General features: G+C 41.5%; 1 protein-coding gene across 2 annotated transcripts in view; it reads right to left on the bottom strand.

The window, feature by feature from the left end:
• PLOD2 (procollagen-lysine,2-oxoglutarate 5-dioxygenase 2) overlaps positions 1-22,884 on the bottom strand; it is a 66,451-nt gene that overhangs the window by 9,034 nt on the left and 34,533 nt on the right. The window contains exons 5-14 of one of the 2 annotated variants that reach the window (XM_081190185.1): positions 20,688-20,800; positions 17,905-17,968; positions 17,067-17,164; positions 16,697-16,798; positions 15,406-15,531; positions 10,240-10,361; positions 7,812-7,916; positions 6,312-6,437; positions 1,529-1,670; positions 316-378 (exon numbers count right to left, since the gene is read on the bottom strand). In XM_081190185.1, the coding sequence (XP_081046311.1) occupies positions 316-378; positions 1,529-1,670; positions 6,312-6,437; positions 7,812-7,916; positions 10,240-10,361; positions 15,406-15,531; positions 16,697-16,798; positions 17,067-17,164; positions 17,905-17,968; positions 20,688-20,800 (1,061 nt within the window). The remainder of the gene's footprint in view (positions 1-315; positions 379-1,528; positions 1,671-6,311; positions 6,438-7,811; positions 7,917-10,239; positions 10,362-15,405; positions 15,532-16,696; positions 16,799-17,066; positions 17,165-17,904; positions 17,969-20,687; positions 20,801-22,884) is intronic. The other variant, XM_081190186.1, reaches the window with a different exon arrangement.

Genomic DNA, 22,884 nt, shown 5'->3' with positions numbered 1-22,884 from the left:
TAAATGCCGGCAGCCAATTGACCGCCATCTATAGAACCTACTCAACATATCCATGTGTGAATTCTTGTACACAGGTTTGTGTGGGGCAGCACTGACAGCTGTTTTCCTTCCATTCATGATTTAATCTTTTGAACGGCCACAGGAAAAAAACCAACAGATTGGTTTTTGCAAAAGTTGTATCCATGGGGCTAAAAGCTCAAGACAAAACAATGCCCAGTTATCACTGGGGTACAGGGAACGGAAGGAGATACCTCCCTCTAGGAGAGTAAAACCGCATTGTAATAAATGAGTAAAAAAATGAAAAGAAAGAAAAACCTTTGGGGGTCTGAGCATATGGAATGTTTCCGCAGAAGGGGAGTCTTTTTCCCTTTGTAAGGTCTAAAACGAAGGAGGAGAAGGACCACATCAGTTGACCTTTCATTGCTCTCTTTCGCACTGTTAGAGCTGCATTCGCTTTCTGCTTCCATGTTAGATAAACAAGATCCTTTAATCAAAAGATGGTATTCTGAAATACCATTTACGGACATCATGCAGCTCTAAGCAAAGCTTAAAACGTACGGGTTAAAAGCTTGAACTCTCAGCCTCTTATCTGCTGCAACAAATATATACATATATATGTATATGTATTTTTAAAAACATACACACAGAGACAAGCTCGTACCAGGCTGCTTCACAGCATAAGAATGAGAAAAAGAAGACTTTTTCTGATGAGCCACCAAGTCAGATTAGTTGAACGTGAGCACATGGTAAGCACAGATTGCAATAACTGATGCAGGAAAGGTTGAGAACAAGAGAATGTTGATTGGACTATTCTGCAGAACGAGTACAAACAAAAGAAAATCATGCCTTGTTAAAGGAGGGAATAAACTTCAATACTTGCCAACTTTTCTTGTTCAATTCAGCAAAATTATTTTTCAATGCTACATTGCCTGGAAATAGCTGTCATTTGATTCTGCTCTGGAACTAGTGTAGATATCAGTACAGATACAGATTTACATTTGTATTGCAATGATATTCATATATGTTCTCATAATGCTAGCATCCATTAAACACTAATAACGACAAGGAGCATTGGTCCTGTTTTGCAAAATTTAATCTGCCTTGAAATAACAAGATCAATCATTCCTGCCCTTGAAAAAGACAATTCTAAAATGCAATAATGTGACATAAGTTCTATTGTATCCTTCATACAATATATAGCATTTGCGATGGTTTATTAACTCAAGAAGAAAATTTAGAAAAAATAGAAAATCAGTGCTGAGCTACAATTACCATTTGAAATAGGTATTGATTAAGTTCACAAGTAATTTTGCATTCAGAAACAGGCAGCACACAATATTTATGAGTGTTAACTATACTCAAAGCCAAAAAGTTGTGATGTGAATTGGTTTAACTGCTGCCATTGTGAAGAGGTAACAAAGAGTCAGAAAAGTGATTGTAACTCACAAAAAAATTGGCTAGTACTTTAAATTGGAAAGAAAGAACAACCAAAGTGTAGCGAGACATTTTCAAAGCTCATGCAACTCACCATTTCCCTGGCATTCCTGCAGAGGGCCATATCAGGATCCAATCTGTCCCTTGCAAAATAATTTCTCTCTTTCATCTCAGATCTGAGGGTTTGTCCTTTGATCAAATATATGTTAGCCACATAAGGGATGTTCCATACACCCCTGGGGGAAAATGGTAAAATGAGTTGGGTGTAAAATACACTTGGATGAATTTCATTCAAGTTTCATCATTTTTTCATCATTTGTTTCCTATGGTGAGAATTTTCCACTCATGAAACAGGATGAAAATACTATGGAGCATAATTCTTTTTTTTTAATCATTTGTACTCTTGTTGCGGAGAAGCTCCACAAAGCTCCACTATACAGAACTGAGAGAACATTATCCATTTGTAAACAAGACTAAGGAGACCAATAAGTTACTGTGCAATATTTGCTAATGCAACCACATGGAGAAAGGCACAAACTGAACCATTCTAAAATTATATTTAACACCCAGCTGTAGAACCGCATGTCCCAGAATGCTACTTGACCCTGCGGCGGGTTTATAAAGCTGGACAAACAATAAACAAGCAAAATCAATCATTTTTTGCTTGTTTTTCAGGTCAGGTTTCTCGCTCACAGACCCATATACAACAATAAAATCAGGAAATAGCTGAATTGAGAACATTCACTTTTAAATCTCCCTTCCATTTTTTATTCAATTAAAGCTATTGACAGAGCACATAGTCTTCAAAATCAGCTTATAAATTAAAATATATGGCAATTACAAGGAAACAGAATTAAAAGCAGCCTTTCCAATAACTAACGTCTTTATATGTCACTTCTTTTATGGTTGTTTTTTTTTCAAATAATTTTTTATTAGTTTTCCAATATTCCCCCAATAATAGCCAGCTTATAACAATAACAATTAATTTCTTCTTTTATGGTTTCTGGCTGAGGAAAAAGCCAGAACTGAAATATGTGGGAAGTATGGGGAAAGTAAATTGTTTGGGGTATGCTGAAGGAATTTAATACACAGTCAATGCAAGCAGTTCAAAGTAAGTGGGTCACACTATCGAGAGCCCCCCCTTTTTTTGCAACCCAGGGTTATGCAGAACTTTACAAGTGTTAAATAAAGTCCTTCTTACTGGATTCTTCTTTGGTTTCTATTTTTTACTTTTATTGTGGGGCATGCATGGAGACGGGTTTTGAGGATATCCACAGGATATTTCAACATGTTACAGGGATTAGTTAGCTGAAAAAGGGCTGAAAACCACTCACAGCTGACTGTGTCTTAAAAATAACTCACTTTAAGAAATGTTCACTCAAGCAATAGTCAATACAGCCACCACAATTGTGTCCATCCGTCCCCCAGAACCACCTTATTTAACACATATGTTGATGTGGCATGTTATGTATGTTTTATACCCCACCATTCCTCCAAAAAATTCAAGGTGGCATACATGGTTCTCTTCCTCCCTATTTCATCCTCACAACCACCATGTGAGGTAGGTTTGATTGACTACGACTGGCCAAAGGTTACCCAGTGAGTTTGCTGCTCAGCCACGAAGCAGCTCCTTGGAGCAAAGCTGGAATACAGTGGTACCTCAGGTTACAAACACCTCGGGTTACAAACACTCCAGGTTATAGACTCCACTAACCCGGAAGTAGTACCTTGGGTTAAGAACTTTACCTCAGGATGAGAACAGAAATCGTGTGGCGGCAGCAGGAGGCCCCATTAGCTAAAGTACCTCAGGTTAAGAATGGTTTCAGGTTAAGAACAGACCTCCGGAACAAATTAGGTTCATAACCAGAGGTACCACTGTATAGACATGATCAATACTTACATACGTGCCAAATCAAAAAAAGTATGAACTAGGTGGTTTTTCAACAACTACTATTGGGATAGCTGTTGGATGTCTGTATGTGGAATTGCATGTACACAGGGTGTGCTCATGTGCAACTCTGGCACACTCGCGGTGTGCCAATGTCACTCCTGCACATCACAGGGGTGTGTCGATGTGACATAAACATGCTCCAGAGTGTGCGTATGCCACCAAGTCAAATCGGGGGGGGGGGGGTAGCAGCCCCTTCATTTTAAATTTGTGGGACTTCCGGGGGAGGCGCCTCCGGCAATGGCTGGATTCCTCTGATCGGGAGGAATCAGCCCCGTGGAAATCTGGGTCTGGCCTCCACGGCGAAGGCGGAGACCCGTTAAAAATCACAGGTGGGAGTAGCATGTGAGTGTGGGATTCGGCGGGCACCTTTTGCGCCTCCCCCATTCGCGGGGAAACCCGATTTCGGGGATCCGGAGCGACGTGGGGTGAGCGGCGTGGTGCTTCGAATCATCTGCTTCTTCCACAGAGCGAAGCCGCATAGCTGTTGTCGGAGAGCGCTGACTTTTTCCTGTGGACAATTTGACTCTAAAGTAACTACCCGTGAGTAGAGCTTAATCGGGAAAATTGGATTTTTAAAAAAACGTCTAATTTGGCATCAAAACGGGGAAGGTTCAATACAGGAAGTCCGCCTTCCCCTTTTGTAAATAGACTGAAGCAATTGAGGCTGCAAGCTGAAGTGTTGGAAAGCCTTTTGTAAAGACTAAATTTCCATAAGTAAAGAATATAATCCCCCCCCCTTGGAGGCAGGAGAAGGGGGGGGGAGTTGTGGACTGAGTTTGCCTGCGGAAGAGACCAAGAGAGGCAAAATACTGCCGCTCGGACCCTGGGAACGAGCTGCTAGTAGGTCCGACATTTGGTGGGATGTTTATTGACAGCGTTTGGATCGTTCATTGACAGCTAGCATAAGAGAAGATACATTGTTTCTGTTACAATATTGAAGCAATGCAGCCGCGAGCTGCTGGTAGCTTGAAAGCAAAACTGTCCGTGGGAAACAGAGGGACAGTCTATTCACAGTGTGAAGCACCGGAATTAGCTCAGAGTGTAATATGAGCTGTACAGGAAGTACAGCTAGTGTTTGTTCTCTCTCGACTGCAGGAGTATGAAGAGAGCAGTCATGTTTTTTGTAACGCTGCAAAGACAGAAATAAAGGCATGTAAATACGTTTCTGTCTATCTCTTTCCCCTGCCGGGGGGGCAGGAAAGAGGGGTGTGTTCTTCTCACGCTGAGAAGGATCGCCTATCGTGACCTCTGCCTGGATCTTGCCGGGAAAGCAGACAGGGAGGTCAACAGGAAACCAAGCTTGGTGCCTGGGAGAGTTGCCAGTTTCTCCTGATAAAGGCTTGATTTCCGACAGTTTCTACTGTCTCCAGCAGTGAAAGTAACTTTGAAATTAGTTTTGGGTCGTTTCAACTGTGCCTATAAGAGGATATTATGTATCAATACAAATAGAAACTGTTTCCCTCTAGTGGAAGTTCTTGAAACTGGCGGCTACATAAGATCTGGGCTGGGAAATTTCCAGCGGTAAGATAACACCCGTGAGACTGTGAGATTGACCTTGAATCTATTGAGTGTTATGGCAGATGTGAAAGACGGAATGTCGTCAGAAGAGGCCTTAGCGGTTGTATTAGTGAAAATAAATGACTCGCTAGAACAACTTCACAAGAAAATGGACGTGATAAATATGAAAGTGGACATTGCAAATATTAAAACTGACTTAATGGTAGAAAGTTTAAATAACCTGGGACAAAAGGTGAATACTAATATAGAAACCACCCAGAAATTGATACAGGAATCTATCCTGATACGGCAAACTGCGGATGAAGTTAAGGAGAAGACCCTTGCTGCTGAAGTTAAAGTAATTCAACTGGAGAGAGTCCCATCCATTCAAGGACAACTTGATGAATTCAAGCTGACACTGGTTATGACTGAACTTAAAGAGAAACAGATGAAATTGAGGATCAGAGCCCTACCCGAGGAAAATGTGAATTTATTCAAGGGCAATTGTGAAGGACGTTGGCTTGAAGAGAAGGGGGATTCGGAAACAGGGTTAAATTGGAAGTGGTTATTGTTGGGCCGAGTTGTTGTGGTGGGGATGAGGGTTGCTGTGATGTTGGGGATGTTGTTTTTGTTTCAAACATTGCAAGCTTTGGATGGGAGGGATTGTTTCAGGAGGTGGCAGAGGGACATCTCTAGATTTGTTTGGCAGGGCCGGAAGCCCCAAGTAAAACTTAAGATATTAACGGATGCTAAAGAAGGAGGCGGACTTGCCCTGCCAGACCCCTAAGTTTTGTTGTGAATCATATGCTTTTTGCTGGCTGAGAGAATCGGCAGAATCCGAGACCAGGGAGAAGAGCCGGTGGAAGAAGACTGGAAGTTTAAAGACTATTTATAGAAATATTGCAAAATTAATGAATGTTAGAACACAGTTGGAATTAAGTTATATGGCTTTAGCAGAAATGTTATAAGGAATTAAGTATGAATAGATCGATAGAGAATTAAAAGGAACAAAATAAGGTTAGAATGTGTTAAGATAATCATAGGATAGAAAACGGGAAGATGGAAAGGAATTGCTGAAATAATTAATTGATGTGGAATACAAAAAGGGAGGCGTGAGGAAGTCGTGAAAATAAGCGAACGAAAGATATGACATTGAAATTGTTTAATATGTTTTAAATGGTTTTTGTTTTGTTTTATTTGTCTTATGTGTTAGTTTTGTAGTGTTTTTGTATTGTATTGTGTTGTTTTTCGTTTGTTTTTTCTTCTTTTTTGTTTTTGTTTGTTTGTAGTGTTTAAATTTAAATTTTTGGAAACTCAATAAATATTATTTTAAAAATAATAATAAAAAACATTTTAAATTTGTGGGTGCCTGGGCACCCAGGGCCCCACATAGTCGGCACCCATGCAAAAGAGCAAACAGTTAACTTACACTCTGTTTCCTTGGACAATATCCACGTAGTCTTCAGACCGAGCATAATATCCATCAGGGCTCAGCGCCCCCCAAAAGTTTGACCAAAGCTTCCCATGGCGCAGTACAAGAGGGGCAATCATCTTTCTGTTTTAAAAACATGATTGCATTGAAAGTTAACAAAAAGATTGAAATGTGAGGCAATCACAAGGAGACACTCTATAACTGGGGAAGAGACGAGTGTTAATAGCTGTCACTTATTCTAAATAGGCCTCTTTGCTTCCAGTCACTGCCTCTGGGATAGCGAGAAAAAACCAGTCTTTCTGAATTCTGAATTTGTAAAGCAACAACTGCAACATGAAATTTCAAGGGCCATAGCTCAGCGAAGAGTATATGTTATGTATGCATGCATGCATACATAAAGTCTTATATTCCATCATTCACATTCCCACTGAAAGGCTTCTGCTAGAATAGCGATGAAAGATCTCTGCCTGATGTCTAGGAAAGGGGCTGCCAATCAGGATAAAATGGATTAACGGTGTGAATGATAAAATAGCTCTTTAAAGCCTTAACTGGCACATAGTGAAACTGAGTCTCTCTTGTAGACACATTGTCGTCAAAGTCAAGAAAGCTGACGAGATCAAAAAGCAAACATGCTGAAGGAAGTGACTTTATTGCAATATGTGCAGAGAAGCATGGGGGAAAGGGTCTCCATCCCCACAGCACATATCCACCAATGACAGAGCATTCACATGATTAAAAAGAGCCCCCTAAATCAGAATTTTAAAAAAAGACTGGGAACCTTTTATCATGTATTTACAGAAATACTGTAAAGATATGGACTCACTAGCAGGGTTTGATTAAACACTTACAAGTAAGAAAATAATATCAACGGTTAAGTAAGGACAACATGGAATGAAATTGACTGTAAGATGTAATCATGAAAGAAAATTTGGTATACAACTGATAAGAAAATACAAGTATTAAGGTATAAGATTATAAAAATAAGCTAATAAATACTCAGAAGTAGTAAATATTTAAAGAACCAGTAGGGCAAGTTGAGGGAAGTCACGGGGAGGGGGGGATTTCTTTTTCTTTTATATGACAAATGTTATATTGTGTTGTTTTATTGAATATAAAACTGTAAAAATCCAATAAAATATATATTATTATTTTTTTAAGAAAGAGCCCCCTAAATCATAGTGGAAGGCTAGTTTTCACATAAAGTACATTAATATTCTCCTCTGCCCAGACATAATGGCGATATCCAGTGATGCAGAAGTAATTTTCCTCTCCTCCCCCACTGCAGCTCTCCACAGTTTTTAGGTACAGAGATAGGAATGGGAAACACCACTGCGCAAATGGAAATCTACTCTACCAGCAGATGAACACAACTGGATGCCACCCGGTATATCTTCTTTCATGAGAAATCTATTTCAAGGAATTATGAAACAAACCTGTAGTAGTAATAAAAGAACCTAGAATTGATAAGTTCCCCAACCCCTCCTGCCATAAGCGTACCGATTCTGTTCTATCAAGAGTTTTAAAGTCCTGGGGTTCGTTAAAACAACATCCGCATCTATGCTGAAATAATAGTCACATCCTTCATTCTGCCGACAGATGTCCCTTGAAAAGGAAGAGACACACAAGGCATTAGCATTGCAAACATGTTCCATTCCAAAGAGATGATAATAGTTTTAAGCATACAGCTGCAGTGTGCATTTAAGAAGTTCCTTTGCTTAATAGCTTAATAGCTACCTGAATTGGCAACTCCTGAAACAAGTCTACTTAAAGCAACCGTTAGTAGTTGAAAGTAATAGGTTTTATGGCTAATAATACAATCTGGGTTTCGCTTGATTTATCTATCCACCAGAAGGAAGTTTTTCAAAATACCAGTCTCACTCTTTGCACAGACGTCTTGGATTTTTGAAGGTGATGTTACTACCAATTTGGGGAAATTTGTCCATCTTCTGGAAGATTTGCATAGTGAAATTTCTCTATTTCTCCCAGATTTGGACAGCTACATTCCCAATATTTTCAAAACCCCATTTTTTTTCTAAATTCACTGTCATTAACTTGTCCCTCCCCAGTAAATGAAAAAAAATAAATCTTAATAACAATGCTATCAATTAATACAACTGTACACCTATATGTTGAAAATTAAATCTGACAATACAATAGCAATTTACGGATACCTATTTACCATACCTATTTCATACCTATTCCTGAATACATGAACGCAAATATAAATTACATATTAATACAACCATTGTCCTCTATGTACAGCTCTAACTTCTGTTCACAATATTATCCCCCACATGACAGACAGGTAGGTAAGTGGTAAACATAACACTAGTTTACTGTTTTACTATTGGACTGGAGCCTCACCCAATAGCTCAGTTGGGAGGGCCATGGACTTGAGCCCCACCTTGGGCAAAATGATTCCTGCATTGCAGGGAATTAGACTAGATGACCCTATTGCAGTTAAGCTGTGGGTGTTAACAACATACTGACGTAGATAGCTGGCTGGTTTAATACCAGGGAATTCTGTTGGAAAATAAAATGTGATATTAAACTGCTGTGCTGCACTGTTAAAGTCAATGGCCAATCCAGTGCACATGTATGTGCGCGAGAGACAAAGAGATGTGATACCGGGATCTGATTATAAAAGCTATTGAACATAGATCATTCTGAAGGCTATGAACATTCTCGTTCCCAGAACTTTCATAATTTATAACAGCTGGATCTCCCCCCCCCCCCGTGGTGCAACCTTTCAATGAAAGAGGAACCAGCTGTATGTTATCATCCCAAACATATGTTGCAGGTCATACAATGATGAGGGAGCTATTCTGTTCAGTGGAAAGGTTGTTTGGGAGTGAAAGCCACATAGATTTTTTTTCCAGGATGCAGCCCCACTCCACAGCAAAAAGACACTCTGTTGAGACGTGGCAGCGTCCACCTCTGCTAGAATTGCAACTAGCTTCTCACGTTCCAGAGGCAAGTGTCTGGGCCTTGGGAGAGGCAGCAAGAATTCACAGGATCAAGGTGTGCAGGCCAGTGAATGCTTGGAAATAACAAAACCACAGCTCACAAGCATGGTAACAGGTGCCTTACTTATGAACATCTGAGCAGAGCAGCCCACACAACACTGTTAGAGATGGGTAGAGGTTGGAGAGAGTAGTTTGGGGAGGGGGGGTTGGTGGTGCGGACCAGTTCTGGACCAGTTTCCCTAGAGCAGGCACCCCCCAACTCAGTCCTCCAGCTGCTTTGGGACTACAACTCCCATCATCCCTAGCTAACAGGACCAGTGGTCCTAGGGATGATGGGAATTGTAGTCCCCAAACAGCTGAAGGGCCGAGTTTGGGGATGCCTGCCCTAGAGGCACACAGCTGGTGCCTATGTTGTTAGTATCTTGGTGCCAGATCAAGACAGTTTTATCATCCTGAACTTCTAATAGATGATTTATTTTATACCTGTTGTTTCCCTATTTTTATTGCTAGTCTTTCTGCTTTTTAAATGCCTTTTACAACTGCTTTATTACTATTACTATTTTACATTACTTGAATGTAAATGCTAGATGTTGAATTTTAAAAGAAGTTAGCCAACCTTCTTAAAAAAAACATACCTAAAAATAAAATAATGATCTTAACAGAGAGGCTGATGAATAATCTACAACATCTGCTGAGTTTCAACATGAACTATTAGTCTCAGCACTCTAAAAACATATGTTGGAAGTCTCAATGATGAATCATTAAATCTTTGCCAACAAGCAACAGCCCTACAAGAAAGCAGCAGGAATTGCTCATAAACACAATACATTGTTGGGGCCACTGCATCAATGATTTGGTTGTGTGTTCATTTTAATTAGACATCTTCCTGTCTAAATCTACACATTTCGTTCCTGTCCATATACAGATCTGAGGAGATACATCATTAAAAATAAAATTACATTCCCATGTTCCTGGCATCAGCTTGACTCAGATATTCTTCAGGCCCCACAATTTGTATCATTTTGAACACGTGCTTGGCTTTTTCCCAAAACGTCTTGATATGTCTTTCATGGTGAACTTCCTGAAAAAGTAATGAAATAATTAATGAATGAGAAATCGGTAATACCATGTAAAAATTAAACATGCAACAGAGCAGGCCAGTACTAGCCTGTGGTATAAGTTCTCCATAGAGGTGTAGCAGGTGCCTTCACTATACCTCCTGCAGAAGGGCATCCTTGACCTACGGACATTTGGTTCAAGGTCCAAAGTAAGACTAGTTGCATAGACTTGCTTCAGACACTGAAAGAGATGCACACAGATTGGTGGTGGAGCCCCAGGCAGGAATGCCTCTCCTCCCAATACACAAGCTGGTTTCCACCAGGGACACCAGAAATCAGGAACAGTAAGAGAAAGAGAGAGGAAGATATACCATATTTTTCCATGTATAAGATGCCCCCTATTTTGGGGGGGCTCCAAATAAAGAAAACACCCCTCAGCACTACCCATGTATAAGATGAGACCCAATTTCAAACCTACCGTAATTTTCGCTCCATAACACGCACTTTTTTGCTCCTAGAAAGTAAGGGAAAATGCCTGTGCGTGTTACGGAGCGAATGCACTCGACCGGAGCCATGGCTGCCGTCAATCAAGCAAAGGAGCCGCTTGCAGGGCTTTGCACGGCTCTAGCTTTGCTTGCTTTACAGCCAGGAGGAGGGGGAGGAGCTGAGGAGGAGGGAGGGAAGGAGAGCCATGCCAGCAAAGCGGGCAGCAGCCGCTTACACACGAGGAGGGACAGACGGGAGCCATAGCGAGCCGGAAAAAGCGCCGCGTAGCCAGCAACAGCTGCTGCAGCCTCAGCTAGCAAAGGTCCGTGCGCTCTCTAAACGGAGCAATGAGGCTGCAGAGGGACGGCAGGCACAGGAGGGCTCTGAGCCACGAGCGCAGTGAAAATCAGTAAAAAAGTTTTTTAAAAGGCTGCTGGGGACAGGAGGGCACGGGATGAGGGAGAGGGGGAAATTACAATTCTCCCAGCGTCTCAGCTGATCCGCTGAGCAGGACTTGGGTTGCAGGGGATTTGCCATTAGCTGCGTAAAGCAGCAAAGAGGGAGAGAAGGAGGAAAGCGGGAGAGGAAAGGAGCTGCTTACACTGCTGTAAGTGGCTGCTGTCCGGTTGGCTCCTTTAAAGCAACAGTGCTCTTTCCCTCCCCCCTCCCCGCTCAGCTCTCCAAAAAGCTCCTTCTCCACCCACCCCACGCGAGCTCCTTTTCCCCTTAGACCCCTCTCCTTCATCATTAGCCGCATCCTTCTCCACCCACCCCACGCGTGTTGCTTGTCCCCTTAGACCCCTCTCCTGCATTATTAGCCACATCCTTCTCCACCCACCCCACGCGTGTTCCTTGTCCCCTTAGACCCCTCTCCTGCATTGTTAGCCACATCCTTCTCCACCCACCCCACGCGTGTTCCTTGTCCCCTCTCCTGCATTATTAGCCACATCCTTCTCCACCCACCCCACGCGTGTTCCTTGTCCCCTTAGACCCCTCTCCTGCATCATTAGCCACATCCTTCTCCACCCACCCCACGCGTGTTCCTTGTCCCCTTAGACCCCTCTCCTGCATTATTAGCCACATCCTTCTCCACCCACCCCACGCGTGTTCCTTGTCCCCTTAGACCCCTCACCTGCATCATTAGCCACATCCTTCTCCACCCACCCCACGCGTGTTCCTTGTCCCCTTAGACCCCTCTCCTGCATTATTAGCCACATCCTTCTGAACACACCCCACACGTGTTCCTTATCCCTTTAATACTTTTCCTTCCCTCCCCACTTAAAATGTGGTTACAAAGCACGGATCCACATGGATCCTCAGGATTTTTGCACTGGGTCACCCCAAGTTCACCATCAGATCATATAGCATATGCATCGCTACAGCCTGCACCAAAACACACCCACACACCCACTGTTTCATGGGGCTGCAATGGCGCAAAAACATGGTTACAAAGCATGGATCCACATGGATCCTCAGGATTTTTTCATTGGGCTACCCCAAACTCACCGTCAGATCACGTCTGTGGCCACAGCATGAACCACAAAAATCATACATCCACTGTTTCGTTTAGAATATTTTTTTCTTGTTTTCCTCCTCTAAAAACTATGTGCGTGTTATGGTCAGGTGCGTGTTATAGAGCGAAAAATACGGTAACTTTTTGGTAAAAAAACCAACCTAGTCTTATACATGAAAAAATACGGTATTTTCTTTAGCAAGCAATAAAAGAATCAGAAGAACACACAGACCAGCGACAGGAAAATACCAGACCTGAAAAAAGAAGGTGCTAGAGGAAATAATATTTTAAAATACTTTGTTTTAGCTGCAACACATCTATAACACAACTAAATCTCTGACAAGTGATTTTATATAGCTACTCATTTTTATAATGATGGTGAAAAAATAAGAAGAGCAACAATCATTCTAAAAAGTTAGTCCACCTTTACAGAGTTCCTCTTTAAATATTATTTCTCCTCAAATAAGTTCCACTTTGAACTTGGATGTTAGCACTTACTAAAAATATTATGATAATCAGCAGGAACCGTCACAGTAAAAAATAACACTGGAAATTTAGCAGCAGAATAAACAAGCCCAAGATCAACTACTATTTTAGGTCACTCCTGCTATTTTACAGATGTGTTAACTCCTTAGGCTACAATCCCATTACAGCTCAACCTGAGTGTATGCCCCATTGAACACAATGGGAGTAAATCTGAGTAGACATGCATAATATTAAGCTGTTAATGTATTGGATTTTCTCATTCTTAAAAGAAGGTGGGTGGAAATGGAAGGGAGTAGCCAGTTTTTGTTAATTAATGTAGAATATATGGTTGTGATCTTTTGCCCATGGCATTACCTTCTATACTAGAGTGACACTACATATTAAATACAGTGGTGCTTCGCAAGACGAAAAGAATCCGTTCTGTGATTCTCTTCGTCTAGCGGTTTTTTCGTCTTGCGAAGCAAGCCCATTGACGGATTAGCGGATTAGCGCTATTAGCGGCTTTTAGCGGCTTATCTGCTGATCGGATCAGCTGATAAGCGGCTTAGCGGCTTAGAAAAGGGGGGTGGAAACCAGCAGGAACTCACAAGACATTGTCGTCTTGCGAAGCAAGCGCATAGGAAATTCGTTTTGCGAAGCACCTCCAAAACGGAAAACTCTTTCGTCTAGTGAGTTTTCCGTCTTGCGAGGCATTCGTCTTGCGGGGCGCCACTGTATTCCCTAACTGGGATTTATTATTCCTAGAGAGCAGTGGCGTAGCGTGGGTTGTCAGCACCCGGGGCAAGACAAGTAATTTGCGCCCACTAACCCGTGGATTTGCGCCCCCTAACCCTAACCCCCAGATGTTGCGGCCGGTGCGGCCGGCCCCCCCTGCACCCCCCACGCTACGCCACTGCTAGAGAGATCTTATCTTTTTACACATCAATCAGAGTGGTTAAAAAGTGATAAAGGGGTGGACCCATTGCTTGTGGAAATTCAGTTTCATTGGATAAGCTCTAAAATCTAGGTTTTTTTTGGGGGGGGGATAAAACTATTTCAGTACCTTCCCTGAACCACTAAATCCATACTAGTTAGCCAATTAAAAATATGTGAAATTGTGCCAGGTATAAATTTATAAAACTGTTTGTTTTCAGTTTTGTGACTCTATTCGAGTTGCAAGCCTCAGTATATATATAATTGTTTGCATTTGTAAAAATGAATAGCAACGGTTCTCCATAATTCATTATTTGCTCATGAATAAATTGGGATGTAACCTAAGCAAGGTCTTTCACTGGACCAACCTTTTTTTAGGTGTGGCAACACGCAAACATCAATTCCACAGAACTAACTGCTCATCAGGGTGTGGTGGTGGACATTGCTGAGGTCAACCCTATGTAAGTGTGCTGTTGCCGGGTGGATAAACTGTCCCAGCATGGGTGCAGGTGCCAGAAGTCATCAGATGGGAGTATCCAGCCATACACTTGAATGGTGCAGCTGCAGCAACCCATTTCTCTACTTCTCAGCAATTACAGTGGTACCTCGGGTTAAGTACTTAATTCGTTCTGGAGGTCTGTTCTTAACCTGAAACTGTTCTTAACCTGAAGCACCACTTTAGCTAATGGGGCCTCCTGCCGCCGCGCCGCCGGAGCATGATTTCTGTTCTCATTCTGAAGCAAAGTTCTTAACCTGACGCACTATTTCTGGGTTAGCGGAGTCTGTAACCTGAAGCGTATGTAACCTGACACATATGTAACCTGAGGTACCACTGTATACTTTCTATGAGGAATAGGTGGCAGTGAAGTTAAATGGAAGGGATAAGCAAGAGATGAGGAACCTTTTTAACCCATTGGGCAGAGATCCTTGTCTTCTACTGAAAACATTTGGAAATGGACTTCAAAGTAAAGGTGGTGCCTTTACCTCCTTCCCATTGGACATCAAGGGTTGAAGAGGTGGGCGCGGTTTGTGGGAAATGGCCTCATAGGAAATTAGGCCTGTGGGCCATTGGTTCCCCATCCATGGTAGAAAAAGAAGGGGGGCAGCAGAGAGAGAAAGAAAGAGGGGAACTTTCAGATCTGAAGGTATACTGGAAAATAAACGGGAGAAAAGCATCTAGAGGCCACACAATGAGCAGACCAGATAAAATGCTCTTTCACAAGTGAGGAGCTATACCCCCAACACACACCAACATTCCCCCCTCTGGTTATACTTATAGATGCCAAAACACAGGAGCTTTAACAGCTGCCCTTAAAAATTATTTAGAGGAGCTATTTAATATTTATTGGTAGATAGTGTAATTCCACCACTTTCAAGAACCAAAAGAACAAGTAGTTTAAGTCGTGGTGGCATAGCTGCATGTCTTATAAACAGTACTGAACTGAGGAAGAATGGAGAAGTTAACATGCTGTTGATGAAATTTTATTCTGAACGTGTGTGCATGTTCATACATGTATGTGTATACATATATGTGCACACACATTATTTTTCTGTAATAAGAGATCCATTTAAATGTTTAAGAACTTAACTTTGTTGTCAATCTACATAACTAGACCAACTTCATTAACTAATTTACAAATGTAACTTCAATTACCACCTAAAGTACTTACATTATTGTGAATGAAGAGGGTAATTTTTTCCTTTGCATAGTCCAGAGTCAACAATCTGTCTAGAAACTTAGGCAGGAAAGGAGTTGGTTGTTCAATGAAAACACCAATTGTTACTGTTGGAGTCTCCTAAAAAAAAAAGTGCGCAAAAATAAAAGAAAACCACAAAAAGCTTTTACTTTAAAGTTTAAAACAGTATGAACAATCTTACATTTAACCAAAATGATCCATATTATATATCTTGGGAAATAACCTCCAGTTTTACACAAGTTATAAGTCTGAATACACTTTTAATTGCTGTTTTGAGATACTAATAGCTGAAATGAAATGATACAATAAGAATCCATGAAATTCCTCCTGATATAAGTGAGCAAAATGCTGTCTGAGAAATTAGTAAGTTTTATGCTGCATACCCATATTCCTGAAAACAAGCAGATGTTCTACCACTGAGCTCTGACCCTTCTCAGGCTGTATATAAGTGTATTAATCATGTAATCAGAATATATAATATAATAACTAAGGGGTAGGGTGTGAAGGATGGGGTGGGAAAACTCACTGAGAATTTTGAACAATGGAAATAGTTTCCTAGAGTTCTAAAGTTCTTATGGGATCAGGGGTTTTTCCTGAAGACTATGGTAGCCTGCCAAAGTAGCTGACCCAGATGGCATTCAGAAGTTATCTTACCCCTGACACTGATGGAAGAACTGCTGCCAGAAATTACAGTGGACTGCAAACGCATAGCCAATAAGCTTAACGATCCAATTAGCCAGTAAGAATCCTGACGGTTGCATATGTAGTGTAAGATTTGATGATGTCTATGAAATGCCAGCTAGCAGTTGTTTCTCTTTGAGTGAGTGCAAAAAAGCTTTGTCAGCTATTTCCCCCCAAAAATGATACTTTGAATCATGACTAGCTGTCAGTGCCAGGAAAAACATTTCGTATACTGTATTATCTGAATCAGTGAAGACCAAGAATGTACTGTAACCTGCACAAACATGTGGCAAAAAGACAAAAAAAAATATGTTTCTACCGCTGTACCAGACATTTATATAAACATCTGGAAACTGTGAAGCATTAAGTGATTCAGACCAAAACTAAATATGGGCATGAAGGGCCTGGAAGAAAACTGTGAAGATGAGGGAAAGGTAGGTGGTAGCAGGATGGGAAGGGTTGATAAAAGTAAGGAGGGAGAAGCTGGAACAACATTCCAGGTGCACAAGGAGTAGACAATGCCATGACAATCAATATGTAGCTCAACATTGAAAGATTTCAGCCGCATGCAACAGATACTTACATCAAGTGTGGCGAAGTCTAATAAATCTGTATCACAGGCACCACATCCAGTTTCACGGGTCCATCCATTAGGGATATAATTTCCAAAGTAATTGAGATTAAGCTACAATTGGGAGGTGGAGGGGGAAAAACAGCCCTAATTAATTCAGCAATATAATAAAATCTTGTTTCTGTACCTTTCAATTAAAGGCCAGTTCCACAAGGCTCTGCTGTCATGCTCACTCAACTTAAAGGAGTGGAAACCAGGGGTGAAACAGAATGCGATAATTCTGCCCTACTGCCACTGCCAACTCATCCTCAGTAGGCTGCTAGTATCGCAGTATCATTAAATAAATAAAAAACTTAGCTGAAACAAAGTCACCGTCACTCACTTTGGTTGGGCCGTTTCCATGGAGAGTGACTGGCAAAGTGTCATACAGTGAATTTCTCGCTCTGGCTCTTCCATCTTCAAATTTCAGGAGCACTTCATCTGCAGCCCACCAGGAAGTTAAAGATACATCATCTGTAGTTTACTCAAACAAGACTCTCACAGCATTCTTTGCATTTCCCCGAGCATCCATTTTTTTTTAAAAAAAAGATCTCCATATTTCCTGTCATTTCAGCCTACGATCCACAGGCTGTTAATTTCTACGTTCACTAGGAACATTTCCAGTTGCCAAATAAGAACCACAATATTTTGTTTGTTTGTTTGACATATCATTATTATTCCTATCCCAAGATCATATTTATGACAATGGGACCCCCTGCTTCCTCAGAGGAACTGGGTTACAATTTCTCAACACTTGTTGTAAGTCAGGCCCTGTCCAGATACAATCTTTTCCCCTCAGGGCTGTTGTGGAAACAGTGGAGGCAGACTTTCTTCCTGCTACCTCTCTCCCTCTCCTTTGCCTACTTCTATTGTGGGGAGAAAAAGGCTGGGATATCTTTCTAGGTTTTATTTTTTTCTGGGATGAGGAGTGATCCAACGTTCAGATAACTGCATGATCTTCCAGTTGGTCAGTCAGTTCTCCCACTGGGAAGCCAATGAAAGAACACATAAGCCAGGGGGCCTGTAACCGATTGCCACTTGATGTTAATTCCATATGAAGAATAAATGTACAGAAAGCCCCTTGGATGTATTGTATTATATAATAGCTAATGCAGAAATGGCAAGGAAGAAATCTGAGAGGCATATCCTTCATCACTCAATAGACACTTCAAAATACATACCAACTGCTCCATTTAGAGTCTGGAAAATGTTGCACTTGTGATCCAACGTGATATTAATGTGTTCCTAAAATGTAAGTATATAAAATATGCTAAATGAGGCATTATAAAATCAAGGGCAATACAGGGGTACCTCGGGTAAAGTACCGTATTTTTCGCTCTATAACACGCACCTGACCATAACACGCACATCGTTTTTAGAGGAGGAAAACAAGGGAAAAAATATTCTGAATGAAACAGTGGACGTATCATTTTTGTGCTTCATGCTGTGGCCACAGACATGTGATCTGATGGTGAATTTTGGCTGACCCAATGCAAAGATCCTGAGGATCCATGTGGATCCATGCTTTGTAACCACGTTTTTGCACCATTGCAGCCCCAGGCAACAGTGGGTGCGTGATTTTTTTGGGGGGGGGGCAGGCTGTAGCCATGGGCATGCTGTGTGCTCTGATGGTGAATTTGGGGTGACCCAATGCAAAGATCCTGAGGATCCATGTGGATCCATGCTTTGTAACCACGTTTTTGCACCATTGCAGCCCCAGGCAACAGTGGGTGCGTGATTTTTTTGGGGGGGGGGGCAGGCTGTAGCCATGGACATGCTGTGTGCTCTGATGGTGAATTTGGGGTGACCCAATGCAAAGATCCTGAGGATCCATGTGGATCCATGCTTTGTAACCACATTTTAAGTGGGGAGGGAAGGAAAAACACAGAAGGCTAAGAATGCAGGAGAGGGCTATAACGTGAGGAAAGGAAGGCAAAAGTTTCCCCCCATCCACCCACACAAGCCAGCCAGCGTGTGCTCTCTCTCTCTCTCTCTCCCTCTTTAAATGGAAGAAAGCATATTTGAATGCTGTGTGTCTCCAAAAACAAAAAGCAGGAAGTCAAATCAGAATTTTAAGCCGAACCTGTAATCTCTCTTCCCTTCACAAACATTGTTCCTCCGGAGCAGGGACAGGATAGAAGGACGGACGCTCTGCTTTCCCTCTCTACTTGCCTGGAGGGGAGGGGCTTTCCCTGCTCTTTGTTCGGACGCTCTGCTTTCCCTCTCTACTTGCCTGGAGGGGAGGGGCTTTCCCTGCTCTTTGTTCGGACGCTCTGCTTTCCCTCTCTACTTGCCTGGAGGGGAGGGGCTTTCCCTGCTCTTTGTTTGGACGCTCTGCTTTCCCTCTCTACTTGCCTGGAGGGAACGGGCTTTCCCTGCTCTTTGTTCGGACGCTCTGCTTTCCCTCTCTACTTGCCTGGAGGGGAGGGGCTTTCCCTGCTCTTTGTTCCGTTTGAGCAAACACAGCAAGGAAACAGAGAGGGCGGGCAGTAAGACCCTGAGGCAGAATGCAGGAAAGCTGCCACTTCCTGTATCACGGAGCTCCCTTCTCCCTGAAGCGCGGTTTGATTTTTGCCTTATTTTTCCACACATTCGCTCCATAACACGCACAGACATTTCCCCTTCCTTTTTAGGAGAAAAAATCTGCGTGTTATAGAGCGAAAAATACGGTACTTAATTTGTTCCGGACGTCCGTAGTTAACCTGAAACTGTTCTTAACCTGAAGCACCACTTTAGCTAATGGGGCCTCCTGCTGCTGCCACGCTGCTGGAGCACAATTTCTGTTCTCATCCTGAAGCAAAGTTCTTAACCTGAAGCAATATTTCTGGGTTAACGGAGTCTGTAACCTGAAGCATATGTAACCTGAAGCGTATGTAACCCGAGGTACCACTGTACAAACTGAATTCTAAACATCTTGACAAATGTAAACTATCTAAAAACATGACTGCATGTTTTCACTGACAATTCATGACTGCATGTTTTCACTGACAATTCATTTTAATATCCTTAATTCTTATGCCAGATGTTTCCCAATCTCTCATATATCTTCATAGTTCAGCGTGTCATACAGATCTGTCCCTCGTCAAGAACATACGATTCATTTAGCCAACAGTTTCTATCATCCTACAAACAAAGGCCTGCTTTCTGTTTTGTAAGCCAAGCAAATTAAGTTCATGACTTCTCAAAGAATGATGAGTCAGCGGTATAGGAGAGGAGCTGCCAAATGACACTAATACATTGACAGCTTGAAATGAAGAAAAGTTGGGAATATACCAGGATATATACAGAACAATTTGGGTGTAGATGCTGCTGCTAGACATATTGACTTTCTTGTTTGTGCCTTGCTTTGAAAAAAGAGAACAAGCAGCAAGCCATGTTCTTCAAAGGGACCACTGCAATAGAATTCTCACCCAAAGATCTGCTAAAATCTCCACTAAAATCAATACAACACCCATGCAATACTGGAATCATGCAGGAGTTTATTTCCTGGATGTCCAAAAGTCGTTAGAGAGACTATCTCTAATTTAGGAGGATGACAGCATGAAACTAAACACATCGAACCTACAACAAAATGTTACAGTGAGGAGTGTTCTTGTCCAGGTTCCTATTGACCAGGTCCTTTTCCAGAATACTCCCATATGCAAAACCCCACACACATAATCTGCCAGCATTCCACCTGGCCACTGAACATGCACAGTCATCATTGGAAAAAAGAATTCCATCCCAATGAAAAATCTTGAAATTTTGGGGTTCCAAAATTTTCCAAAACCTGCATCCAAACCCTCTTGTTTGTAGATGCCATTTGAGCTAATATAGGATATTTATAGAAGATAGAAACTTTCTTTCAAGTGACCTAAACATAGCCAGAATTTCAGCTTGGTTCATCACTCATTTTTCACAATTGTGTGCAAAGCTGATGAACTTCAGGAGTCATAAAAATGATTCATAAAGTGGTTCAACATACCCTCTTTAATTGGTCGATATAGATTTTTGTATAAAAAAGCTGATCGTCATCGTTATCTTGGAGGTTCCATTGTTGCACAATGCTGTTTACAGCTGGAGAATATCCAATAAATCCTGAAAGAGACCATAGATTGAACTAAATAAAGACATCACTGTTTCCACTTGAAAATGAGCTGCCTGCACCTAACATCTGACTTCAGGAAGTCCCAGTAGATGAAACTACGCAAAGTTTCCGCATTCATTTATGACCAGAGATTTGCCTTGGTACAAATTCTCTGAATCTCTGTGCTTTCTTTAGATTTCCTCCATATGCCTAGAAAAAAAGAGCTACAGTGGTGCCTCGCAAGATGAAATTAATCCGTTCCGCGAGTCTCTTCGTCTTGCAGTTTTTTCGTCTTGTGAAGCACGGCTATAGCGGCTTAGCGGCTATTAACGGCTTAGCGGCTATTAACGGCTTAGTGACTTTAAGAAAAAGGAAACAAACTTGCAAGAACTCGCAAGACGTTTCGTCTTGCGAAGCAAGCCCATAGGGAAATTCATCTTGCGGAACGACTCAAAAAACGGAAAACTCTTTCGCCTAGCGAGTTTTTCGTCTTGCGAGGCATTCGTCTTGCGGGGCATGGATCCAGATCCATGCATGGATCTGATTTATTAATTTCTTCTGAGTGACAATTCAGACGGGGGGGGGGGAGAGAATGCATGGATTCTTCCGTCTGTCATTGCATTTAAGATTTGGCTTTCATTTTGCAACAGATGCAATGCTATGCATCTTCACTCAGGGCTCCTCCTTTGTGGCTGCTTAGGCCTTCTAAGAAGTGTTGTCGATGAGCAAGTAAAATCCTCAATGATACACTGGGCAATAGATATCAGTCATAATATAGACATGGAAGCATGAGAACAATTGTGGAATATGGATATAAAATTTACAGCACGTAAATGATATAAAAATGATATATCATTGGTATCTAACACCGAGTAAACTAACAAAAATGTATAAATCTAAATCAAACAAGTGTTGGAAATGTAAAGAGAAAGAAGGTTCTTTTTATCATATGTGGTGGTCTTGCAGTAAGGTTAAAGCATACTGGGAAATGATATATAATGAATTCAAAAGGATGTTCAAAATAACCTTTGTAAAAAACGACAACACCAGAAGCTTTCCTTTTGGGAACTATAGAGACAGAACTACCTAAATAGCATACTATATGTATGCTACTACAGCGGCAAGAATGCTACTCGCCCCAAAATGGAAAGAAGCAGAAGTCCCAGCAAAGGAAGAATGGATACAAAAACGTATGGAATATGCAGAAATGGTGAAACTTACTGGAAGAGTAAGAAATCCAGATAGCAAACTTTTTATAAAAGAATGGAAATGGTTTATTGAATATTTACAGATAAATTGCAAGCAGATAAAAACATTGGCAGGATTAATGTAATAACCTGCAGTTTCATAAGAGTATCCATTTAAAGTAGATAAACAAATGAGCAAATTAAATGTAGTTGGATATGCAGAAGGTATTAAAAAATAAATTTAAGGAACTGCAGAAAAAGAGGGAAGGAAGTCAAACTTTGAAATGTAAAAATGATTGTAAAATTAATGAAATATATAAATTTGAAAATATAAATAAATTAAGGAGGAGGAGGAGGAGAAGTGGTGTGGAATCTGTGGTCTTCCAGATAATGTTAGGCTCCAACTCCCATAATCTCCAGCTAGCATGGAGTCAGGAGTGATGTGAGTTCTAGTCCAACATGACATGGAGAGCTTTAAGAATGGGATCAAAGTGTAAGAGTATGTCAGAGTTCATTAGCCACTAGATAAGTCCTGCCCTGGATAAATAGAAAACATCTAGTTTTCAAAGTGGGTGGAATCTGGAATATAGAATCACAGAATTGTAGAGCTGGAAGGGACAACCAGAATCACCTAGTCCAACCTCCTGCAAAGCATGTTCTCCTTCATGGAAAGCACGTGTTGCAGTGGGGTCTAACAGGACACCCCCTCTTGGTTACTTGGTGGGACCATTTGGATGGCCATGACTGTGATTGGGCCAATTTGGGTTGTTGGGGAGATTTTGATGTTACCATTTAGAGGGTTGACCCGAAGGTTATATATTCTTGACATGCAGCTTTTTTCAGTCTCTTTTGCTGCGTGCTCCCTAATTTAGGGCTGTTGCGTTTGACCTTGCTATGCCTGTCATGGG

The sequence above is a fragment of the Podarcis bocagei genome, assembly GCF_964188305.1.
Source record: "Podarcis bocagei genome assembly, chromosome: 4".
Lineage (NCBI taxonomy): Eukaryota > Metazoa > Chordata > Lepidosauria > Squamata > Lacertidae > Podarcis > Podarcis bocagei.
Note: the sequence above shows the minus strand (reverse complement) of the source record. Positions and strands in the feature narration are given on the sequence as shown.